At 39.1% G+C, this 23,165-nt stretch overlaps 1 protein-coding gene across 1 annotated transcript; it reads right to left on the reverse strand.

The window, feature by feature from the left end:
• Positions 1–8,575: 8,575 nt before the first annotated feature.
• On the reverse strand, positions 8,576–12,556 carry LOC139197201 (mitochondrial adenine nucleotide transporter ADNT1-like). The gene is made up of 8 exons (XM_070824011.1): positions 11,956–12,556; positions 11,472–11,520; positions 11,187–11,350; positions 10,923–10,960; positions 10,467–10,579; positions 10,173–10,286; positions 9,582–9,926; positions 8,576–8,965 (listed from the first exon to the last, which is right to left on the reverse strand). The coding sequence occupies exons 1-8, from the start codon at positions 12,114–12,116 to the stop codon at positions 8,882–8,884; spliced, it is 1,068 nt and encodes a 355-aa protein (XP_070680112.1). The 5' UTR covers positions 12,117–12,556; the 3' UTR covers positions 8,576–8,881.
• Between the last annotated feature and the right edge of the window lie 10,609 nt (positions 12,557–23,165).

Consider the following 23,165-nt stretch of genomic DNA (forward strand, 5'->3'; position numbering starts at 1 on the left):
CAAAAAGAGGGTTTAAGTTTGTGTGCTATTTTATATCACATCATGCTTTGACGCCAGGATTGTATGCCTCGATTCTAAGTCCTGAGGGGGCGCAAAACAAACATGAGTGGACCAAGTTGATATATTTATAATAAAACAGTTATCAACATACTAACCCCTAAAGCTTTATGAAAACTAATAGCATAATATGTAATAGGTTTCCGGAACCCTAGCATGCCATAAAACCTTTGATAATACATATCTCGTATATAGTGTGCTAACTAGTGGTATCATAATCAACCCGAAGGCCCCTACATCACCCAACCCGAAGGCCAATACATAAATCTTCAATCGACCTAAAGGCCAATATAATATCTTCAATCGACCCAAAGGCCCCTACATCACCCAACCCGAAGGCCAATATAATATCATTGCCCGGAAGTAGAATAGTGACCACATACCCATAAAACATCGAATATAGTCTTTCCAAACATTGGTACATATATCTCAAAATCGTCTTCATAATATAAAGTCATCCATCATTTATACTATAAAAAAGTGTGCAAAAGCATGTTCTAAATAGTATATCGTCATCCATCAGATATCCTAGAAAGAACATGGGTTCGATAGAAAATATGGTGTTCCAAAATATTCTAAGTAAGCATAATATCATACAAAATGTTATCTAAAACGTGATCATTAAATCATGCTTTTCATGTATGCATTTCTACTATTAAAACATGCATTTTAGAAGGGGTCCACTCATAGATACTTCGCCGAAGAGCCACACAAACTAGTGAAGAAAGAAGCACCACAATAAATGCACCTAAGCACATAAATGGTCCAATTAATAAAACTATATTATAACAATTGAATTTGGGAAAACGGAAGTCAAAATTAGCCTAAGAGGGGTCCCAGAAGAAAACCCAAAAAAGTCAATGGTCAGATCGGGTCGGGTCAAAGTCAATGGTTCGGGTCAGGTCAAGGTCAACCGGGTCAAGTCAATGGTTTGGACCGGGTTGGGCTTAGGCTTGTAACCAGTTTGGGCTTATAGGGATTTTGGGTCTAAGGCTTAAAGCCCGTCCCAAGAGTTTAATGGGTTCTGGGTTTCGGGGGAAACAAGCTAGCCCCCTTGGGTTTAGGCTTGAATTCCACAGGCCAAGGGCCCAAGTTCCACACGACCCAAAGGCCTGATCCAAAGGGTTTTGTTTTAACGGGCCAAAGGCCCTAGATTCCTCAGCCCAACGGCCTTGGTTCAGTGGGTTTAAGCTCGAAGGCCTTGGTTGCCTGATCTCGCCCGAGAATGAGGCTGGAGCTTCCTAGCTCCGGTTGACGCCACAACTAACAACCTAAAGGTGTGATCTAGGTATGAAAACAAAGTACGAGGTGAGGAGAAGTGTTTCCTTACCTTCGATTCATCGTCAAAAGGTCGGAGGTGGTCGGGTTTTGCCTCAAAAGCCTCGAGGTTCGCTGAAGCTAGGTTTTATGGGTTCTTCGTGTTACACTGAGATGAGGGAGAGAGGAAGAGAGTTCACGTGAGGTTGGTGGTGGTGGGACGTCGTTGTGGGGGGTTCGATTGGGTGTGCATGGGTGCGGGTTCAATCGGCGAGAGAGTCCGAGAGAAAGATAAGTGAGATCTGAGATAGGGAAGAGAGTGAGTGCTGAGGCAGAGTGAGGTCTCGGGGAAAGAGAGAAAGATAGTGATGAGTTTAAGGGCTGCCACGTGGTAGATAAAGAGAGAAAAGAATCTAACAAAACAGTTCTGGATTGGGTAAAGGTTTAGGGGACTAAAATGAAAAGTTACATAAACCTTTTTGGGGAATGTAAAATTACACAACAATTTGGGGTGGGGTTTCACAATATGTATAGCACAAGTAAGGATGAACGAAATAGAAATTCAATAGAGAGCAAAGTAGTACAGTGTTGTGGTAGTTCCAGCGATAGTTTCCCTATTACATTCTAGTATCATACTTCTTATACAGGAATGATTGAGACTAAATATTTTTATGTATCGTGAAAAATAGAAATATCATTTGACCAAAAGCAGTTAGTTTGAGCATGTACTATGTATACTGAGCAAAATTATTCTTAAAATGACAAGTAGTTAGTATGTTAGACACAATTCCAATTCGATTCCACGTCTTAGACATCAAATTGCACGCTAATCAATGTGACATCAGATCAGTGTTGTTTAGACTTTAAACAAGTAACATGATCAAAGCAAATTAGAAGTGACCAATTTAGTTCAGTTGTTTTCTATAATATTTCAGTTTGGTTTCATTTATGTGGATTTTAAATTGATCACCGAAGTTATTCAACTAATCGAAGCATTTGAGTTTCGTACGTATTAAAACTAAACTAAATATCTTAGATTTGTTCGATTTAGCAAATTTAAACCGTTCTAGAACTTCATGTATTTTGATACCTTCCGATCTTACATTGATGTAAGTGAAAGGTACCTTAATTATACCATCTTACCAAGTTTCTCCCTTTCATGCTAAACAACAATGATCAGGTCGGTGGCCCCGACACTTCTAAGTGCAGTCACTATTGTCCTCTCTGTCTACCAAACTTCGAGAACCCCAAATCCCTGGTGTACGATTAGTTGCAGTGAAATTAAGGAACCAAATTTCAATCAAACTCCAATCACAGAAATAAAAAGATCCCAATTGACAGTCGTGAGTGTCATTTGATGTAAATTGCATGCAGCTTTGGTGGCGGTACGTAGCATGGTACGTGCTTGGGAACGATGTAAGTGGAAGAGGTTCATGACTGAGTGGCTTGTATGTGGCTGGTTGTGACGTCAATGTTGACGTAAGCATGGCCAGAATTTGCACATCTCCGGATCCTCTTTGTAAAGATCCAGGGATCCTCCAATTACATTCAATCATCATACATCGTGAGGTCAGTTTTCGTCAAATACTGTTTATACTTAATTTTAAATAAAAATATTTACAACAATTTCTGATCGCACAATGTACGATAAACGGATGTGATTGAAGAATCTTTAGGATCCTCACAAAGACTATCCGGAGAGAATCCTCATTCCATCTTTGCGAAGCAAGTCCGATGGCTGTAAGCAAAGTCAAAGATTGAAGGACCAGTTTCCTCCAGAGGGTGCTACAGATTTGTCCCCTCTTACTATTTCAAGACTAGCATTCTCTAAGTCGATAAGTTTTGCAGAAGAGAAGCCAAAAGTTCTATATATAGCACACCAATATATCATATATATATATATGGTTCTACATGCGTTATAGAAAATTAAAATGAATGTGATCCATCTAAAAGATAACATATATTATATACATTGGCGTATAGGTGTTGACCCTAGAAACTACCAAGCCTACGTGGCGCGCAGGCCGAGTAATCTATAAGCTAACTACATCCTTCGGTGAATGCGGGCGTGCCAACTCGTCGGCCGAGCTCGGCCGAGGAGTAAATTTGTTGATGTTGCGTTGGGTGCGCGGCTGACTCCTGTGTCTTGCGATTACGACCGAGGAATGAACGCGTCTCGGCCTCTTGAGTTCTCGAACCTGAAGACAAGGTTACTATTCTTACGAAGTTCACGAGTCGTCGTCGTCGGATTCAGTCACAGTGATGTTATTCGTCATAGTAAACTCACGCCGAATCGACACCAAAGTGTAAGGGCACAAATACTCAAAGCAAATATAAGTTTTAATGGTGAACATGGTTCGGCCGTCCGAATGCCGAACTCTAAATCCCACTTGGGAATATCCAATAATAAAATAACTCGGCGTGCAATGCACCGAGCTCGATATACTGTAACACCTCACTTCGCCGAGGAGGCTAATGAGATGACCTCAATCAATAAGGATCCAGAAATCCTTCTCGACCGAGACTTGGATAGGTAACCAACCGTCCTCGCCGCAGTGCTGTTGATGCCAATGGAAGATACTGCGAGACCGACTAATTCTACGATGACAGAGCTATCTATGCCGACTTAAGATTTCACCGGTTGCTTCCACAGTGCTGTTAATGCCAACGGAAGATGTGTCAGCGAGAAAAGAAAAGAAAAAATCTCAAAGTTGTTGAGAAAGCTTGCGCAGGGCAGTTTTGTGTTGAATTGCAAGGGCTTTGAATGATGCACAGCCTCTTCTATTTATAGCAACGGCTCCCCCCAAGGTCGAGTTAAAACCCCATTCGGACTAGGACTTCTTCTCCCAATCAAACACTGACTCGACCAATCCTACTTTCATTATGACTGTGAACCTAGTCCTTTATTGAGCCGGATTCGCTCTCGAGTTATTAATCCTGCCGAGACTCCTTATTGCACCAGGACTCGACTTATCCTACCTCCTGACCTAGCCGACCTAGGTTTGGAGGCCCAAGTACTGAACGATCCATGCCGCAAGGCCTTCCGGGCCGAGAATGATTCTCTACTCGGCCCAAACTATTATTTTGGGCCTAAACAATAGGATAAGGAGTTGAGTAGAAAATGTATTTAGAAACGGATGTTGGTAACAATTAATTGCTTAAGTAAGAAAAAAGTTGTATTTAGAATCGAATGTTGATAACAGTTAGTTGCTCAAGTAGGCAAAATTTGTATTAAGAAATTGATAACAGTCAATTGTTTACGTATGCAGAATTGCAGATCCGAGTTTTGATCACATAGATCAAGTGCGGAAAGTCTTTCACACGAATCTACATTTCAACAATGGCCTGACATCAGTCACGCTCCTGCAGTTGGCTAAGCATCGCACAACTCCAAAACTTTTCTATAGTGAGAATAACATTACGCACGTCGGAATTCATTAAAATTATACCACCCCACGTCTTATAACTTGACCGACCCTAGTTTAGGGGACATTTGTGGAAAATGATAAGGGGTCGAGACGCTTTTTGAAATATTTTTCTATGGCAACAAATACTAAGAGTTTTTGTTTTTACAACGAGTAATGCCAGATAGATCATTTTTTTTTAAGCCGCACTCTTAAACCATATAACGGAGTGGTAGAAAATCCAGGGCCTTCTTTGGGGGCCGCATACAATACAAGCATACCTTTGGAACGCTTGAAGAGCTGCTTTTGTACTTGAGTGAACTCAACAGGTGTTCGAAATTCGATTGTCAATAAATATTTATAGAAGAGAAATTATGTTGATGTCAGTTCTTCAGACGATCAAGTAACTGAGCGAAAATCACAAACTTAACACTTTATGTTGTTCCAAAATCTCATTGATTTTGTGCGTCAACAATGTATATATTCTAAACTAGTCGCCTGGTATGTTTTAAGTCGCTTATATAGCAATGTTGACATGTCAGTATGTCACTTCTGTTATCACCTTTTAAAAGTAAAAAGTGCAAAAGTACAGTTGATGAGTAAGAATACCACCTAGATTAGCTTTGGGAGACTTAAAGATATCATGGTTTTCTAAGGAGTGGTTCACAAGTGGTACACAAGATCCCTGTTTAAGCTATTAAAGGCGTGTGCGACGCTCTTTTATCTTATCCCGAAGTTTTGTTCCACGTGATTTTCCTCGAAAAGATTTTGGATTAAGTACCTAAATCCTTCAACTTTTTAATGTCATTCCGAATCGATCTCAACATTTTTTATCATTCTAAGCAAGTACCCAACTTATTGAAAATGTCACATCTGCTAAGCTCCAGTTAAAATCTGTTAAATTGATTAAGGATTACTTTGTCTCCAAAATCAATAAAAGGTGATGGAAGCATAGTCTTCACTAACTAACGGTCACCACCACCCCATCATATCATCACCTTCAAACCCATGCAAAACCACCAACTCCACCCCCTACAACTCAAGTAGCCAACATCAAGAAGAAGGTCATGAATCATGAAGGTTGCTGAAATGCTATGCACTACCATGATGCAGCAAAACCATCTTCACCGCTCATAAAAAAGAAATAGAAACTTTACGAGCTGAGAATCGGCATATGAGGACAAAATATGAGCAAAAACAAGCTCCTTAAAAGTCTATTTGAATTCTTAACCATCTCATTTGTTAGAAGATAGTCCTCCTTATGCAATTTTAATTTGGGTCCATTTTTTATGTAATTTTAATTTGGGTCCATTTTCGATTCACTTCAATACATGTTTAATCATTAGGTTCCATATTGTATAATTTATGCTTGAATTTAGATTTTGAGGCAGCTAACATTATTGTTGACCATGATATACTAAATTGGTGGGTTTTGAATATAATTTATGTTTGAAAAATTTATTCGGGTTTAATGGATATGACATTTTCAATAGGTTAAGTACTTGTTTGGAATGTTTAAAAATTTTGAGACCAATTTTGAATGACATTAAAAAGTTGGAGGATTTTTGGTACTTAATCCAAAATTTTTTTACCGAGGCTCGTTGAATTAGGGTTCTACTCCGCAGTTTGTTCTGAAAAGGCGTGCATTAACTTTTCAAGTTATTTTCTAAGTTTTATTTCCTCTTTTGTTTCTTTTTTATTTGTGTCGCATGATTATTTTCAGGCAATGAGTCCTTTAATTAAGATTCTGCTTTTGTTCTTAATTTTTACGTTTAGTTTTGATTTGAATGGTTCTTTAGCTTTCGGTTGTGCTATCCTTGTACTATCTCTTATGGTGATTTGATAAAACACCTTATTTCTATTTTTATTTTTTTTAAAGAAAAAAAGAGTAAGAATACCACCTTCTATGTTATTATACACACTCTGTGGACTTTAGATTTTTATGATTACTTATGGTCCTCTTCTCTCATGTATATCTACATAAACCCCTCTTAGCAACTTGGTTTTAACTTTTTTTTACTTACAGTAAAACTTTATTATAAGAAGCTTATTACTTAATAGAATTGTAGCTACCAAAAAAAAAACACTTAGATATCCTTAATGAAAGTTCTAAGGATACAAAGTATTATGTTAATGGTGCAGTTTAGGGTTTGGGAATGGTTTAACTAAAGGAACCCCGATCATCTGATGACATTGCCCTTGTTTTTGTAAAATTTTATTGTATATTAAAACTAATTTTTGTAAAATTTGGTACTATATTCTCAACTTTTGCTTTAGTTTGACATATTGCTCTTGTTTTTAACTGGTACATCTAGGTTTTGCTAGTTTTGTGTTTTATTAGGTATTTTATAGTTGGAAACTTTTATTGGCATTCAAAAAATCTCATTTTGCACCCTAAACTTTCTATAATTATAAAGAAAAATACACATTTAGGGAGTGTAGAATGAAATTTTTAGAGTGCTAATAACAGTTTCCTTATAGTTAATAGACAATTATGCTCAATCTCTTTTTATATGGTAAAAATTAATAACATAGTTCAATACATGCAATTTTAGTAAAATTTACTTTTGGCCCTCCAATTAAAGTATTCTTTACTTCGACACCAACAAAATTGTAGACCTGGATTGACGGTACGCCTTGATTTTATGATATAATTTACAACTACAATCTGGTATTTTATGACAGAATAGAATAGACACCGATAAGTAAAACTGTGGCTGGTAAAAAGTAAAAACAAATAAATATTATTTTCAAAGCACCTGAATTGAGACCTGTGAAAAGGTTAAAAATCTTCATTGTTTTCTGGCGTTTGCAAACACACGTCCCCTTCTGTCGATGATATTATTTGGTGCGCGCTTCTGCTCCTTTTTTCTCATTCATTTCTTTTAATTGTTTGTTGTTTTGAGAGGAGATTATTTTAATCCTTCATTTTATTGTCAAAGATGATTTTAATCTTCAAAACAGGTAGTTTACAAACAAATTTGAATTTCTCTGCACGTAATTTAGATAAATTTTACGTATACAACAAAATAACGATTTTGTATTCCTGAAGGAACGTTGAGTTTCTCATTCTCATTCTCATTTCACCCCATCCGCACAAGGCAGCCCTAACGAAGAATCACTTCATTCCGGGAAACACGACATGGCATAAACACGTACAAGTCTACGGACTGTACTAATTTTCTGTGTTGATTCGGTTCAGCTCTTCCATTCAACAACTCAGAATTTGAATCGACAATTTCTTTTGTTGGGAAGTTTCGCATTAGTAAAATGGCAGGACCTGCTGGAGTTGCAGACAACAAGGTTGATCAGGTGCTGGAAAACACAGACGAGGAACACAATGATCGATCTATGCCATCACAGTTGGCAAACTCGGAGTTTACAGCCGAGTTGAACCTCCTTATCATGCTCCTTTCGTTATTTTCTCTATCAACAGAGGAAAACTTGAATTCTGCGGAGAGACAACATGAAACGAAAAAAGATTGGGCTAAAGCGACCAAGAGATTACAAGGCAACAGACGGGAGATGGACGAGGTCAAGCCAGTTCGGAGACGGAATCAAAGGTGTCAAACAAGAATAAGGGATTCTAGGCATGGCCGAAGAGTGTAAAGACTATGGACATCGGAGGAGGAAACAGTCCAGCAAAGAAAGATGTCATACCAAAGTTACCAACTTCTTATAACTATAACTATTTATTCCAATTTTCCATCGCAATGAATCCTTAAACTATTTATTCCGATTATCGTCTAATTACATTAATGATAATATAATGCATTATTTTACACTATTAGAATCGTTTCTAATGTGGTACGTCTACTAGAGAGAGAGAGAGAGAGAGAGAGAGAGAGTCCTCTAAGTAACATGTAACAGCAAGTAGAAAATCCTTTCTCAAAGCTTAGGGAAGGCATGCAGATGCATGTTTTACATTGTCAAAACACTTATTGGCACATCATATGAATGAGAAGCTCAAAGCTGCATTGTGTTCATAAGGAAATAGAAAAGAAATGAAAAACAAGGGAAAGCAATTTATGAACACAAGCTCGAACTTGCTTCTAACTTCAGAAAGAAAAAGGAATAAAATTACCCCTAGTTTGCCAGACCTCTATTTCCCGGCCTACAAAAATAGCACGTGCACAGACAAATATCATGGAGCTCCCGTAATATCAGTCCGATATCCTGATCTCAACTCCTAAAACGTCCTTCACCATCTCATAAGTCACAAATGCAATTGCAATAGATGGGACTACCTGAAAATTGGAGCAGAAAGAACTATAATGTTGGCAAACACATGTGTAAAATATGAATAACTAATAGCAACTGCTCGGCTGATGAATATATCTTCATCTTTATCAACAAAATTTGCTAAAACTGAAATGACAAAAGTCCAAGCACACAACTATGGAAGAAAACTGGAAGCAGTACAAGTTGAATGTAGTTCCTACATGTATTTTTTATACCTATAATATGATAGTTCAACCACAAGTTGAGCAATAACTAAGTTTAAAAGCGTTTACTGGGGGCCCAGTTCAAAATAACAGTTGAACAAATGAACCAACCACTGTTGTTCATGGAACATAAAGCTTTCAGATACTCCTCTATAGCAGTTTAGGATTAGTGTTCATCGTTGATAATAAGGTTTCGAAACCCTCTAGACATCTGGTAACCCATAAGAATTCGGGGGCTTTATTTTCTAAACCTTTTCCTGTTATTCCTAGGGAGACCTTTTGCAATCAGTCACCCTATTCATGTGTAAGATGCATCCAGTTATGCCCTTAGCCACCCTGACAAAAATGTTCTTAGAAACTGATAACTAGTCAACCTACTCTTGTCTACAAACAAGTAGAACAAAAGGTTCATACTGACCTTAACACAATTGGGAACCAAACCCTTGTACAATGCACCAAAGCCCTCATGTCGAACGGTTTTCCTAAACGCGTCAACCATGCCAGTATATTCAAGTGGGGTCTTGCTTATCCCATCACCACTGACAACAGAAGCAGCGTGGCTCCATCCCACCATCTGCATCCTTCGACGAATGACATCAAGAGGGTAAGCAACAGTTTGCCCAACAGTTCCAGCAGCAGCCCCGCATGCCAACCTTGTTGTCACGCTCAAATCTGTATCTTGAACAAGTCCAAATGGCCTACTTTTGATTAACCAATCCTTTAGGGATTCATACACAGCAAAGTTGAGACCAACATATGGAACCTGCAAACAAAATTGACGGTGTAAGGTTCACAACAAAAGTAAATCTTGCAATCCGACTTCAGAGGAGCAACAAAAGGAGCAATAGGTAGTTTTCCACATAGATAAATCATCGGAGTTAGATCCTAGAACAACCATCTATCGCTAAGTCAGCAAACTTTATTTCTTTTTAATTTGGAACTCATATCAAAAGGGTGGTAGAGTGGTAATGGATATGCGAAAACACATTTTGTAGCAAAAGAAACTTACAACTCCAATAACAGAAGGAAGCCAGCCCTTGTACAAAGCCCGTGGGCCCTCCTCCCGGAGCACAGTCGATAGAGCATGGAACATTCCCCTGTACTGAAAAGGAGAATTCTCTGTCTGCAAATTTAAAACCAACAAAAAATAAATATTTTCTTTAATAATAAATAAAAACATTATTTTCTGAAACTTCTTATAGAAATTAAACATTAATTGATGACTGATATGACTGGAAAATATCAAGGTCTTTAAAACATTCGTTCTATGGAACAAATAAAGAACAGGGACCGAAATAAGTACCTGTACAGTGATCCTTCCTCGTACCATGTCCATTGGGTAGGTTGCAGACATAGCAATAATTCCAGCACATGCTCCAGCTCCAAGACGTAAGAGAGGAGTGAGCTGAGCATCATCTGCAGATATTTAAAAGAAACAGAGATATCGATCACCTACATTATCCATTGACTTCTAACTGTCTGTCTCTGTGTTCCAAGAAAAGGAACTATAAAGATCATGTCATTTTCCAAATGCTGACATCATACCAGTCTTATAGTTTCTTTGTTAGTTTATAATGTGATTATGTGGATGTTAGATAGCCACCGTTAGACATTTTACAAGGCATAAATTATTAAACAGCAACCCAAACTGAGTCAAAATGTTAACTGGCCCAATGCAAAAAGTAATTCTTCGAAAGCACCAGTTAAATTACTAACTATTACAATCAAGGGAACAGTATTATGGTAAGTGTGGGCATACCATTGCCAGTTTGATCCCGATACAGCCACAATATTCCCCTGTCATAGATAGCAAGGATCATTCAGAAGAAGGTAATGTGGGACAACATAATATGTAGTGACAAGATACCCTTATGCATTCAGAAGGTGTAAAAGATTTTACATCATACCAATAATGCAACATTGATGGGCAAATATGAACGAAACAAAAACCAAGATAAATTAAACATGTACTGGAATCGAAGATGAAAAAAGAAATGAACGTTCAATCTTGTCAGAAACATACTTGGAAGCTTGCTCATAGCTGAAGAACTTGACAGCTGAGTTGGGGACAATACGAGCACAATTCGTACCATTCCCTTTAAACAACCCACGGAAACCCTCAGTTCTCCAGATATGCTTCAAGCCTTGTATCGTTCCATTGTATTTTATGTTATGCGGATTCTGGACCTGCAGACAAGATAACGAGTCAGGAACGAAATTTACTTCTATGTATTATTGTGTGCGTACATGTTGGTACTTGCATAAACAAGAGAATGACATTGCACATAATTAATTGAAAAAAACGAACCTGAAGCAAAATTTTCATTCGTTCCAATGGAGCAACAGCCGTGCGTGACCTGGACGGAAAACAAACACCTCAGTAATCAAGAACAGTCAACATGGCAATAGCATTGAGAAAACATATAAACAAAGAACAATCTGATCCTGCGATTGTCGCAACGACGATACAACAATTTCGTTCACATCATGCAATCTAATGGACTTCAAATTCCGGATACCACATGAGATTAAATACTTCAAATTCATGACCTTCAAATACTACACATTGGCGATGCTAAACCATATTCAATAGATTAGCAATATCTAATATTTCGATCTCCTTCTTCTTTTGCATTAACCAAGCAATTAAATTTAAAGATTCAACCACATTAATTGCTTCATCAAACGAATTTTAAAAAACAAGATCAAATTTTTTATGGAATATTTGCTTTCGATGAACTTCATTTCCATGGAAACAAACAGACGAAAGCTCGAGAAATCGAGAAACTCACACTCCACCGGCGACTCCGCCAGCGACGAGCGACTTGCAGACGCTGAGCAGCGCGAGGTTCGGAGCCTTGACGACGCCTTCCCTAGCCATTTTCGCCTCCTCGGCCAGACTGACGATCGTCGTGACCGCCGATTCGCTCGGTTTCACATCCTCCGAAGCCATTGCAGCAGAGAGAGAGAGAGCAATCAATCAGTCAGCGAACGACGATGCGACCGTCTAGGTCGTCGGAGCAGTTGATGTGAGCCTTCTCTGTTCCCGGCGCCAATCGATAAGCACGGAATTTGAAGCGCGACGGTGTCGTTTTATGGGAAAGCGACCCCCTGGTTCATCGTTGTGCGTGTGGGTGTGTTGTCGTTGTCTGGGTATGGGGGTGGCGGCTTTCGGGAGCTGAAAGTGAGAGGGCTTTGATAAACTGCCGGGGTGTTATGTGACTGCGTTTATTTATGTTGCTGAAATTTATATCTGCGTTTAGAGAGAGGAAGAGAGGAGAGAGAGAGTGAGGGAGCAGGGTAGTACAGTGACTGGTGGGAAATGAGAGAGAGGTGAGAGTCGCTGTGAGAGCTTTACACGTGGTAGGTGATAAGGGTTTGAGTGAAAATTTTGCAATTAGAAATAGATTAAACAAAGGAAATAGATCATCTCCAAAGCTAGAGAATCAAGTAATACGGACCTTTGAGATTTGATCCAATGATCCTTGAAATATGGGCCTTTGAAAGTTATAATAATTTTTTATCGTTGGATTAAATTTCAAGAGCCCGGATCACTTAATATGCAGGCTTTGGAGGAAGAGATCTGAAGATGATCTCTTTCCGTTAAACAATACCCACATTGTGTTTGTAAATATATGCTAGCCTTCATGCATGTGCTCATGTGCGTGCAGAAGATATTTTTTGAATCACGGCGTGCTACGCGCGACTTACACGAATGTATTTATATGCATAAATTGACAAAAAGAAAGTCAAATATTTGAAGTAAATGAATAATCTTATATCATACTAAAAGAAACCCCTCATAAACCAATTAAAACAGCTTAATCCACATAATAAAATCGGTCTCAATTGAATTTATATTAAGAATAGAGAAAATAATATTTAATAAATAATTGATTGAATCACATTATTGCTGACCCATTGTGAAGCTAAGCCAACCGCCTCCCCCTTACTATAGATCATATCGTTTGTTAAAAAAAAAATAATCATTTGACAACTAATTTAATCACATTATTATCCACATGCGAAATAGTTTTTTTATAACGCCTATTAAGATGTTTTAAACGTGTTTAAAAATAAAGAAAATAATATTTAATGATCAACTGATTGAATCACATTATTGCTAGCCTATTGTAATGTACTAATTACTTTTTAAAAAAATATTGTACAAAAGAAATTAATTATTAAAAAACACTGTTAAAATGATGAAAATATCTCTACCATATTTGATGCATTATTTTGGATTGCTTTTGAAGTTTTTTGTTAAAGGGGCATTTTTGTCCATTTCTTTTTTGGTGAAGCTTATGACACAAAAAAACATTGTTCATTGGGCCCTTGACTTTATATATAAAGATAAATATATTAAAATATACATAATTAAAAAAAAAAAAAAGAGAGAGAAGTTGGAGAGAAATGTGAGAGAAAGTAGTTTTTTTTTTCAATTTAGAGATGCTAGATATTGTACAATTTTAACCATTCACACATTATAATAAACATCATGTTATTATTTCTCTACCAACAATGTTGTTTTAAAGTCACTTAGTACTGCGGTCTAGTGGTATTCTTTTTCTCGTCAAAAGCGAATTTTCACCATATTATTGCAAACTCATTGTGAGACTTAAACCACTCATCTACCCTCTTAGTGTAGATAATATCGTTTGTTAAAAAAAAATATTGCTTTAAAAAAACTATGATCACATTACAACAAATAAATTATGATCAATCTTTTATTTATAAAAAGTTCATTCTGTTATGAGGAATCAAATGTAAAAACATGATCGAGGTATAGAATACCCCTATACTGAAAGTGGACACATTATTGCCATAAGTTAAAAGGCTTTAGTTTTCTTTAGGTTCTTTTAGAGCAACAAAAATTACAAAACTGAGTATTTCAATTTGAAAAGAAAAAAAAGTGAAAAAAAAATCGAAAATTGAAAGCGAAAAAGGTTGTCAAACAATTCCTTAACATTTTTTTTTCTAGTAATAATTTACAACTAGCTATTACAACAACAACAACAACATCAAACTTTTCTACTAAGTAAGATCGATGTATAAATCCAAAAACGTTTCATAAACTAAAACATGAATAGGGAAGGGATGATATGGATATTTTGGCCTATGCAACACAACACTGGATTCCCAACTAAATTAACAACAATAGGTAACGGAAAGGTGTCAGTTGGAGATAGGATTGACAACACTAAAGTAAAGCACACTGCAGCATTTCCCGAGCAGTAGCAAGGTATCTTTCTCTCCCATTTCCTTTGTTGCTTAAAGGAAACCTAACTAAATCTAACGACGTTGTCCCCTACTAGATGTAGTCCCGTAGGCCTCATTTGGCTGCCCGTATAAGGGATCGGATAGGATAAATAATACGGTCCAAGATGTTTAGTGTGATTATGTATAAATAGTACTAGTATAATTTATTCGGTCCCACCTTTTTAGTCCAATACACACCCGCTTATTTATCCCTTCAAAAGGCTCGGTATAATTAGTTAGGCCAACGATACGCTCTCTCTAGCTTCCTCCATGTCTCTCGTTATCTCTATTTCCTTCTCCACTCTGTCTCATGAGCATAAAAACGTGAATACTCAACTACCCACCCTACCTCGCTGGTGACGGTGAGAGCACCATCATCTCCCTCACTATCAACCTAACCCCGACTTCTTCCATCTTGAGATCTACTCTCTCAAACGTCCTCACACATCGACGTTGGCTATGAATTGAACCCATTCCTCATCATCTCTCTAACTGTGTTCTTTCTCATCTGCCATCCATGGGGTTCTTGTGAACCCAGCAACAACAATCCGGCAAGAGATGTGGCTAGAAGGATTTCCTTTTTCAGATCTGCTTTGAGTTTTGAGTTTCAATTCTTGGTAAAGATTGAGCAATTGTAATTTTTGGTTGTATTTGAGTGGGGGTTGATGAGTTGAGTTTGAATTTGGCTCGGTGAAAAGCAAAGGTGTTGTGAGGAAGATGGAGAATTTTTGGCTTTTCTGTGCGAGAAGCAAAAGGTCTGGGCAAATCTAGAAGTATCATGACAAAGTTTTTGTTTTGGGTGAAATTAATCAAAGTTGAGGCACCCAAACTTCTATCTAAAATTAATTTTATAATTATAGTATGATGATCGACACAATATCAAACATAGTACTAAATAGTCAATGTTTTAATCCGGTAGAGCACCAAATGCCTGACTAATTTAGTCAGTATTATCTGATAACTAATTATCCTATCCAACTGAAATAGTCAGTAAAGTCCGAGTTGTCAAACAAGGCCGTAGCACACCATCATTGGCGGGCTCTTCTGAAACCCACTAAGAATATTTTCACGCGAGGGCTGATCTCATCGCACAGACGAAAAATTAATTGTTTACTCTCCTAACACGTGCACTTTGGCAAAGGCTACCGAACACCAAAATGGGCCTAGAAATGCAGGTCAAGATTTATTGACGGATGATGATATTCACACTGATGATCACATATATTACTATTTATTTGCTCCAAAGATTACATTTTCTTATGATAAGTTGGACGAAAATAAAAGGAATTTCATAGATTTGTGCCTTTATGACTAGATTAATAATAAGGCAACATTTCTAAGATTTTTTGTTTAATTTCTAGTCAAAGTGGAAGTTGCTAGAGCTTTCGCTCTTTTGGATTCATGTGTAGGCATTAACTAAAGTCATCTTATTCTCATAATTTTTATGTAGGGTCTACATGGTAAAAGCTGGCAATATTTCTATCATTTGGACCATTTTGTTTTGCTTCCACATGGCCACTTCAATACCTAAAGGGCATCAAACTTCAATTTGATTTGTCTCAAAAGATGACTGAAAGGCTTGCGACTTTTACCATTTTCCAGGAGGAACCGACCTACTATCTCAAGGAAAAGTGGGGAATTGACTACTACAAAATCAGAAAAAAAGGAGATCACATCAAAGAGGCAGCGATTGAGTTGGTGAAATTGCAGTTGCACAGTTGGGGAGAACGGAAAAGGAAAGCAAAGGAATGTTATTCCAACATTTTCTTGCTCCTAATTTGTTTGATTTTCTTGTGGTATGTGTTCTCTTTTATTATCTGTTTTGGAGTGAAGGCATCAAAGAGAGAGACTTGGATGTTACATGAATGGATTTATTGATGGCAATGAAAGAGTTATTGAAACAAAGGGGAAGTAGCAACAAGGAGATCAAAGGCAGAACTTAATGTTAATAGATGTAGAATTCATTTGGGTGCCTTAATGTACCAAAGAGTGGCCAGCGCATAATTGAAGACTTCTACCGTTTCCTCTCTTTTACTGTCAGCAATCAATTAGGGTTAATCTTTCGTAGGTTACGAAAACGTAAATGGGGAAAAGAAGGAAAGGAATAAGGGAGCGAAGAAGCAGAAAAAATAGGAGGATTATCATTGAAAAGGCATCAGCAGAGCAAGAGGATTTTTAGGCTTTTTCTGAACTTATTTTTCTTTTAATTTTTTTTATGAATTCAATAATATTTCCAGTTATGTTTCGCAACTAATTTCTTTTAGCTAGGGCTACGATGTAGCCATGACTGTGAAGCCAAAAATAATCACAAGGCAACACGTTGATCTTTGGGTAAAAGAGGACAAAAATACCCTTGGGGCATACCAAGATTCCTACGCCCGAGCAGCAGGCAGTCATCACTCAACCAAGTCAAAAATGCCCAAAATAGGTAAACAATTCAAAACTTATCTCATCCATCCTCATCCAATCCTCTCCACAAGGTAACTCCTCAAATCTTCCATTTTTTATTATATTGATTAGCTAATCAATTAGGTAATTATTCTATTAATTAGCTAATTGATTAGGTAATTATTCCATAACTCCCAATTTAACACAAATCAAGAACCTAGCCCACAAAAGGAGCTAAGTGGCCGATCCTCTCTCACTCAAGGAGGCCGACCACTCTTCTATTTAAACCCCATCATTCTGCTCTCTCAACTAGCTAGACGGGCACCACATCACTAGCCGATGACTATCCAGTTGTTATGCAGTTTCTACCTTACAGCTAAGTTCTCGTTCATTTCACTCGTTTTTTAATGAGGAATTCAGAAGTAATCACAACTTGGCTCGGCTGCATGCTTACAACAACTGATCACTCATACATTTCAAAAGAAAACTGCACCCTTCTTAGGGACTCATTGCGCCCCCCCCCCGAGAGACCAACCATGCTATCCAGTGCAAAAGGGTAAACTAACTGCTCTCCAGTGCGAGAGGGTAAACCAATTCCCCGACACCCACATAGGTCAGCTCTCCAAGATGGGAGGATAAACTCTACACTCCGAATATCTAGACGTGGATGAGCTTGGCTGCCCTAGTATAACTAGATGCACGATGGCTTGTGTTGGGATTCTTAGAAGTAGCCACAATGGTCTTTTTCAAGGCTTGGCTAACTGAAGGATTTTGGGTATCTTAGCCTAATCCGCGGAGAACTGGGCCTTAGAGACAAAGGGGGCACATTACGCAATACGCCCTACAGATGGTTGCCATGGAACCCTAAAGCTACTACCGAGTGCACTAAGGTAGCCTACGATTTCCAGAAGACTGCCTATAGCTTATCATTCAAGCAGTAAAACCACACTACTTATACAACCGCACATTCTTGTGAAAGGTTAAACAAGCTAACGTGCATATATGAAGCTTTATCCACTACCGACATGCTATGTAGTCAATAAGATTCACATCTGCCAAGCACAGATCAACCTACACCAAGTCCTAAAGTGTTGTGATACTTGGTACGCAACTTAAGGAATTAGAGAAAGTCAAGGTTAACAGCCTAGTGGTTACGTGGACTTGTTTGCTTCTGTAAGTAAGGCATCCGGCTGCCAACCCTATGGCTAACAACTTTGTAAAGTTCTACGCCAACACCTACGGCTGCATAAGCTACGTGAGTTTGTCTACTTATAGAAAAGTAGCACACTTGCCACTGGTTTATAAAGTCTAAAGGTTAGGGCATGAACAAAAGAAGCAAATATGAAGAAAAATGAATGAAACATGTTTATAAACAACTAGCATAGGCCGAATGAGTTTAAGCAAGAAAAGAGCTACAAGGAAAAACAAAGAAAATCATATAGGCTACCTAAAAAACTACACTTCAACAACTTGGATATCCCACTACTACTTGGTCACCATACCTTCCGTAGCCGCGATGTTCTTAGTAGCGACATCATCCAACGCTTCACCCCCGGCTGCCCCAGCCTAGGCACCAACTTTTCCAACTACTTTACCAATGAAAGCCTCAAAAGTAAAAGCAAGCAAGTCTTCCGGAAAAAAAAAACAGAGAAGGTCTCGAAACCTCTAGCCCATCATTCTCACCTTTCAGCTGCTCATCCTCTTCGAGCAGACCAACACGGACGCGTTGCAGCTTATCCACTTCCTTCTTCAGACTTTCGTTGATCTTCAGTACACCTTAAAGTTTCAACACTTGGGGTTCAAGCCTATCGACGATTCTCTTGAAGTGGATCACTTGATTATAAGCAACAATTAACTCTTCATCCTTTGCATAAGCAGCGAAACGAAGCTCAGAAACTGCAAATTCAAGATCTTGGATCTAAGGTATGTAAACATCCAATCTCCTTCTCTGCACCTTCATACTTAACTTGGATAACGTCAAACCTAGTCTTTAAGTCAACGATATTTTGGTGAGCAATCTCAAGCTACAGAGAAGTGGAGACAGAAGTATTAGACCTCTTCAAAGCAACGAGCTTAGAATTCAACCTCTTGATCTCCTCGAAGTACTTCAAAAGCAACGAGCTCATAATCCAACCTCTTAATCTCCTTGGCCGTGGAATAAGCTTCGGTTGCCATAGTCTTCACCACCTCCTTGGCAGCCTTGTTATATCTGCATCATAGCAAGCAAAGCAATCCTTCTATATTGGGTCGTATGCTTCGCAAAGGAACTTGGGCAAACAAACTTTTCTTACGCCATCAACAAACTTGGCACAAGAGTCCATGTCTTCAAGCAGATTTGGTTTCAAGAGCACACATATCTCAGCAGCCTCCCTAGAAGCAGGCTTAGTGGATTTCTCACAGCTGCCCATGCAAGCAGTCTCCTTCTTCCCAGCAGGCAAATCAATCTCGGCAGCAAAGAGAGTGGGCATTGGCGCCACTTTAGCAGCATAGTCCACCTTATTGCTCTTCATAATAGCAAGCTTCTCCAAACGTGAACCGGACTTGGCTCCCAACGGATGTCTTGGTATAAACTTCGACACTAGGGGTATAATAGGGCTTTTATGTAGAGCAATCCTATCAGTAATCGTACAAGCCATTCTCGACATGGCAGACGCCACATGCTCAGAATCAGCAGCCTCATTTTTCTTCCCATTGGAAGAAGTCATGTCAATCACAAGTCTCTCGGCAGCAGGCAGACCCTCACAAACAGCAGATGAAATCTTCAGTTTTCTCAACTGGCATCTCTTGAGCAGGAGGGGAAGATCTTTTATTTCCACCTTCATTCATAATAGGTTCCACGACAACGTTCAGACGAGCTAATGCATCCGCCTTAATCCTATTTACCTCCTCTCGAGAGAGCATCCCATATTTCTCCTGGCAAAGAAAACTAAGCAACCAACGCCATTTACGGTACTCAGCAAGGGAGCTTAACCCACACTGGTTTTTCCCTTATTTTTTCTCCTAAACCAACAAGCAGGAGGACTGCATGTCCATCATTTTAGCAGCCCATGAAGCCCGTGACCTTTTCATTTCTCTCAATCGCCAGCCTGGCCCACGTCAGGACCAAGAGCCCAAAGGACATGAACCATGCAACTCGCCTAAGACTGCGCCCCAGCGCCTCAATCCACGGCGCTAGCCGCGCAAGCTCCCCTTAGCTCTAACCAAGCCAAGTAGCCCAAGCAGTGGTCCCTGCCACAAGAAGATAAGGAAAATTAAATTTTTCTTACCTCAGTGCGACGTGGAGAAGACAAAGAAAGCAACGAAAGACGATCATTTGCACGGGCAAAATGTAGAAGATTGCTAGAGGAGGGGGAACAAATATCCTCTAAGCTCTCTCTCTTGTAGGGTAGAATAAACTGATCTCCAAAGTTGATTTAATAACCCACTTAAGGTGGACTTAAATAAGCTTTGAGAGAAATTTATTTTCCTTTCCTATAAGGATCTAATTTCCTATTAAAGAGGGAATCAACATCAAAATAGGAAACAATCTTATGTTTCCTCAAGCAAGAAGATCTCTACACATGCTGCCCTTTCCTGCAAGCATCCCAACAGGTATAGGGGCATTTGTGGAGCAAAAAATAATCACAAGGCAACATGTGGATCTTTGGGTAAAAGATGACAAAAATACCCTTGGGGCATACCAAGATTCCTACGCACGAGCAGCAGGTAATCATCACTCAACCAAGTAAAAAATGTCCAAAATAGCTAAACAATTCAAAACCTATCTCATTCATCCTCATACAATCCTCTCCACAAGGCAACTCCCCAAATCTTCCTATATTGATTAGCTAATCAATTAGGCAATTATTCTATTAATTAGGTAATTGATTAGGTAATTATTCCATAACTCCCAATATAACACAAATCAAGAACCTAACCCACAAAGGGAGCTAGATGGCCAGTCCTCTCTCACCCAAGGAGGCTAGCCACTCTTTTGTTTAAACCCCATCATTATCCTCAAAGTGCACTTCCAATTCTCTTGCTAAAATTCTCTAAATTCTCCAAACACTTTTCCCTTAAAATTTTAACTTTGGCATCAGAGGTTCTTCGACCAAAGCCCCCCCAATTCATCGTGGACGTGTAAGGCTCTTCGCCTTGACCTAAGATGTTATTTGTTTTGTAGGTGCAATTTTGTCCAAGAACAAGGAGGAAGAAATTTGCATCCACAATGACTATGAATGCTTAAATTCTGAACTGAATTATTTTCAAGTTTTCAATTTTCATTGAGTATCGCTTGTTGTGCTTATATGCTTGGTTTTAGTCTTGGTGATTAGCTACCATCTTGACTCTTTCTTAGTAAATTTGATGCAAGTTGTGCAGATGCCATGTTTTCAACTTGAGTGATAGCTTCTTGCAAATACAAACCATAAATTACCTAGTAGTAGATGTTATACTCTAGGATTTGTGTAGTCTTTATATAAATTTCCACTTATCGTAATGAGTTTCATTATGTTAAACTAATCTAGATGTCATGGATGGTTGCATAGTGGAATATATGTAATAGTCTAGATGCCATAGATATTACATGAATTAGGGAAATTTGACTATTAATGAGATTGAGTACTTGTTAATAATTCGTTGCAGGAAATAAGTAGGATTGGTTATGGTGAGTCAGACGCTCTAGTGTTTTACTCGATTGAATTATAACTTGTTTTCTTGGCTGCCACTTTTTGTATTGTAATTGTTTGTACCATACTTGACCAATCCCGAAACTACCGAGCACCGGCCAACGCTATACTGTCAAGGACCCAGAAGAGTTCCCCTCCGACCAGGAGGCCAATCACTACTCGACACGTGTCAAGATTAGAAGCCAATCAGAGCGCAGCACGTGTCGACATCAAGAACCAATCACAACATGACACATGTCAATGTGACAAAGCTACAAGTTTTTCTATAAATAGGGGTCATTCCCCCACAATATTGCCGAATGCCATTTTGTGTTAAATCATTCACAAGAACTCACTAAATTGAGAGCTTGATCCTTTGTACTTGTGTAAGCCCTTCACTACTAATAAGAACTCCTCTACTCCGTGGACGTAGCCAATCTGGGTGAACCACGTACATCCTGTGTTTGCTTCTCTGTCTCTATTCATTTACGTACTTATCCTCACTAGTGACCGAAGCAACCAAGCGAAGGTCACAAAACCTGACACTTTCTGTTGTACCAAAGTCTTCGCTGATTTTGTGCATCAACATTTGGCGCCGTCTGTGGGAAACGACACTTATTCCTACTCTCTTCAGCTGTGTCAAGCTGGTTTCTATCATTCGTACACTTTCTTTTGACCAGGCATCCCTCTCCAACATGGGAAGCGAAGGAAGCCACAGCACACAGAATGACACCCCCCTTGCACATAGTGCGAAACAACGAAAGAAGGAAGGAAAACGAGTTCTTCTTCAAGCTAAAGTCGATGAGTTGGAAGCTCAGAACAACAAGATAGCAATGAAGAATGAGGTCCTCCAGGAGCAATATGAGAAGCTCTTCGAGACACTCCACGAAGCTAGGCAAGCTCAGACACGCGAGCTTGTTGCCCCCGTGGAAGTCAACCATCAACTGGGTGCCCTCCAACATGGAGGGTCACATGCATTCGACATAGATATCCCTGATAGGGAACAGATTACCCCTCGACTTGATAATCAACATGAGGCTTCTCTTAACCCAGTTGCTTCGACCCGAACCATGAGAAGTGGAGGGAGACACCTCTTTGCTGAAGGGGCAGAAGGATCGAAAGCCGTCTTTCGCGATTGTCGGGATTTCCTGAAGCAACGTCGAGAGAATTCCATCCATATAAGCTCAAAGATCAATGACCCAAGGATTTCTGAGAGACTCGGTCCCCTGCCACGGCCCGAGCCGGCCACCAATTTGGGGAAGGGGCAACAAGTCCTAGAGAGACATGAGGGTACAGGGGACTCAGAGGTGTTCCGACAGACATACCCTGGAAGCCAGTACAACGAGTCCAGGGAAAAATCACATGCCCTTGATCAAACCTTCCTAATTCCAAGAGGAGATGGAGATTTACGAAAGAAAGCTCCAGTGGCACATAACTCCGCTCAGGACCCCCTTGTCCTACAACTTATTGAGGAAGTAAACAAGTTGAAGGCTGAACGTCAGGCTGAAATACCTGACTGGAACCAACCCAGGCCTGGCCCTCTTACAAGGAGGATCCTCAACACCCCCCTTCAAGCAAAGACAAAGCAAAAGCTTGGCTTGCAACTTTATACTGGAAAAGAGGACCCGATTGAGCACCTTAACCTCTTTGAGTCCACCATGGCATACCGGATGCACACCGACGAAGAGCGATGTCTTCTCTTCCCCTCC

This window comes from Malus domestica, chromosome 01, assembly GCF_042453785.1.
Source record: "Malus domestica chromosome 01, GDT2T_hap1".
NCBI classification, from domain to species: Eukaryota; Viridiplantae; Streptophyta; class Magnoliopsida; order Rosales; family Rosaceae; genus Malus; species Malus domestica.

Coding starts and splice junctions, on each gene's coding strand:
- LOC139197201 (XM_070824011.1), bottom strand. CDS start 12,116: ATGGCTTCGGAGGATGTGAAACCGAGCGAATCGGCGGTCACGACGATC. Junction 11,351..11,471: donor GAATGAAAATTTTGCTTCAG/GTTCGTTTTTTT, acceptor TCTTGTCTGCAG/GTCCAGAATCCGCATAACAT. Junction 9,927..10,172: donor TTCCTTCTGTTATTGGAGTT/GTAAGTTTCTTT, acceptor TTTTGTTTGCAG/GTTCCATATGTTGGTCTCAA.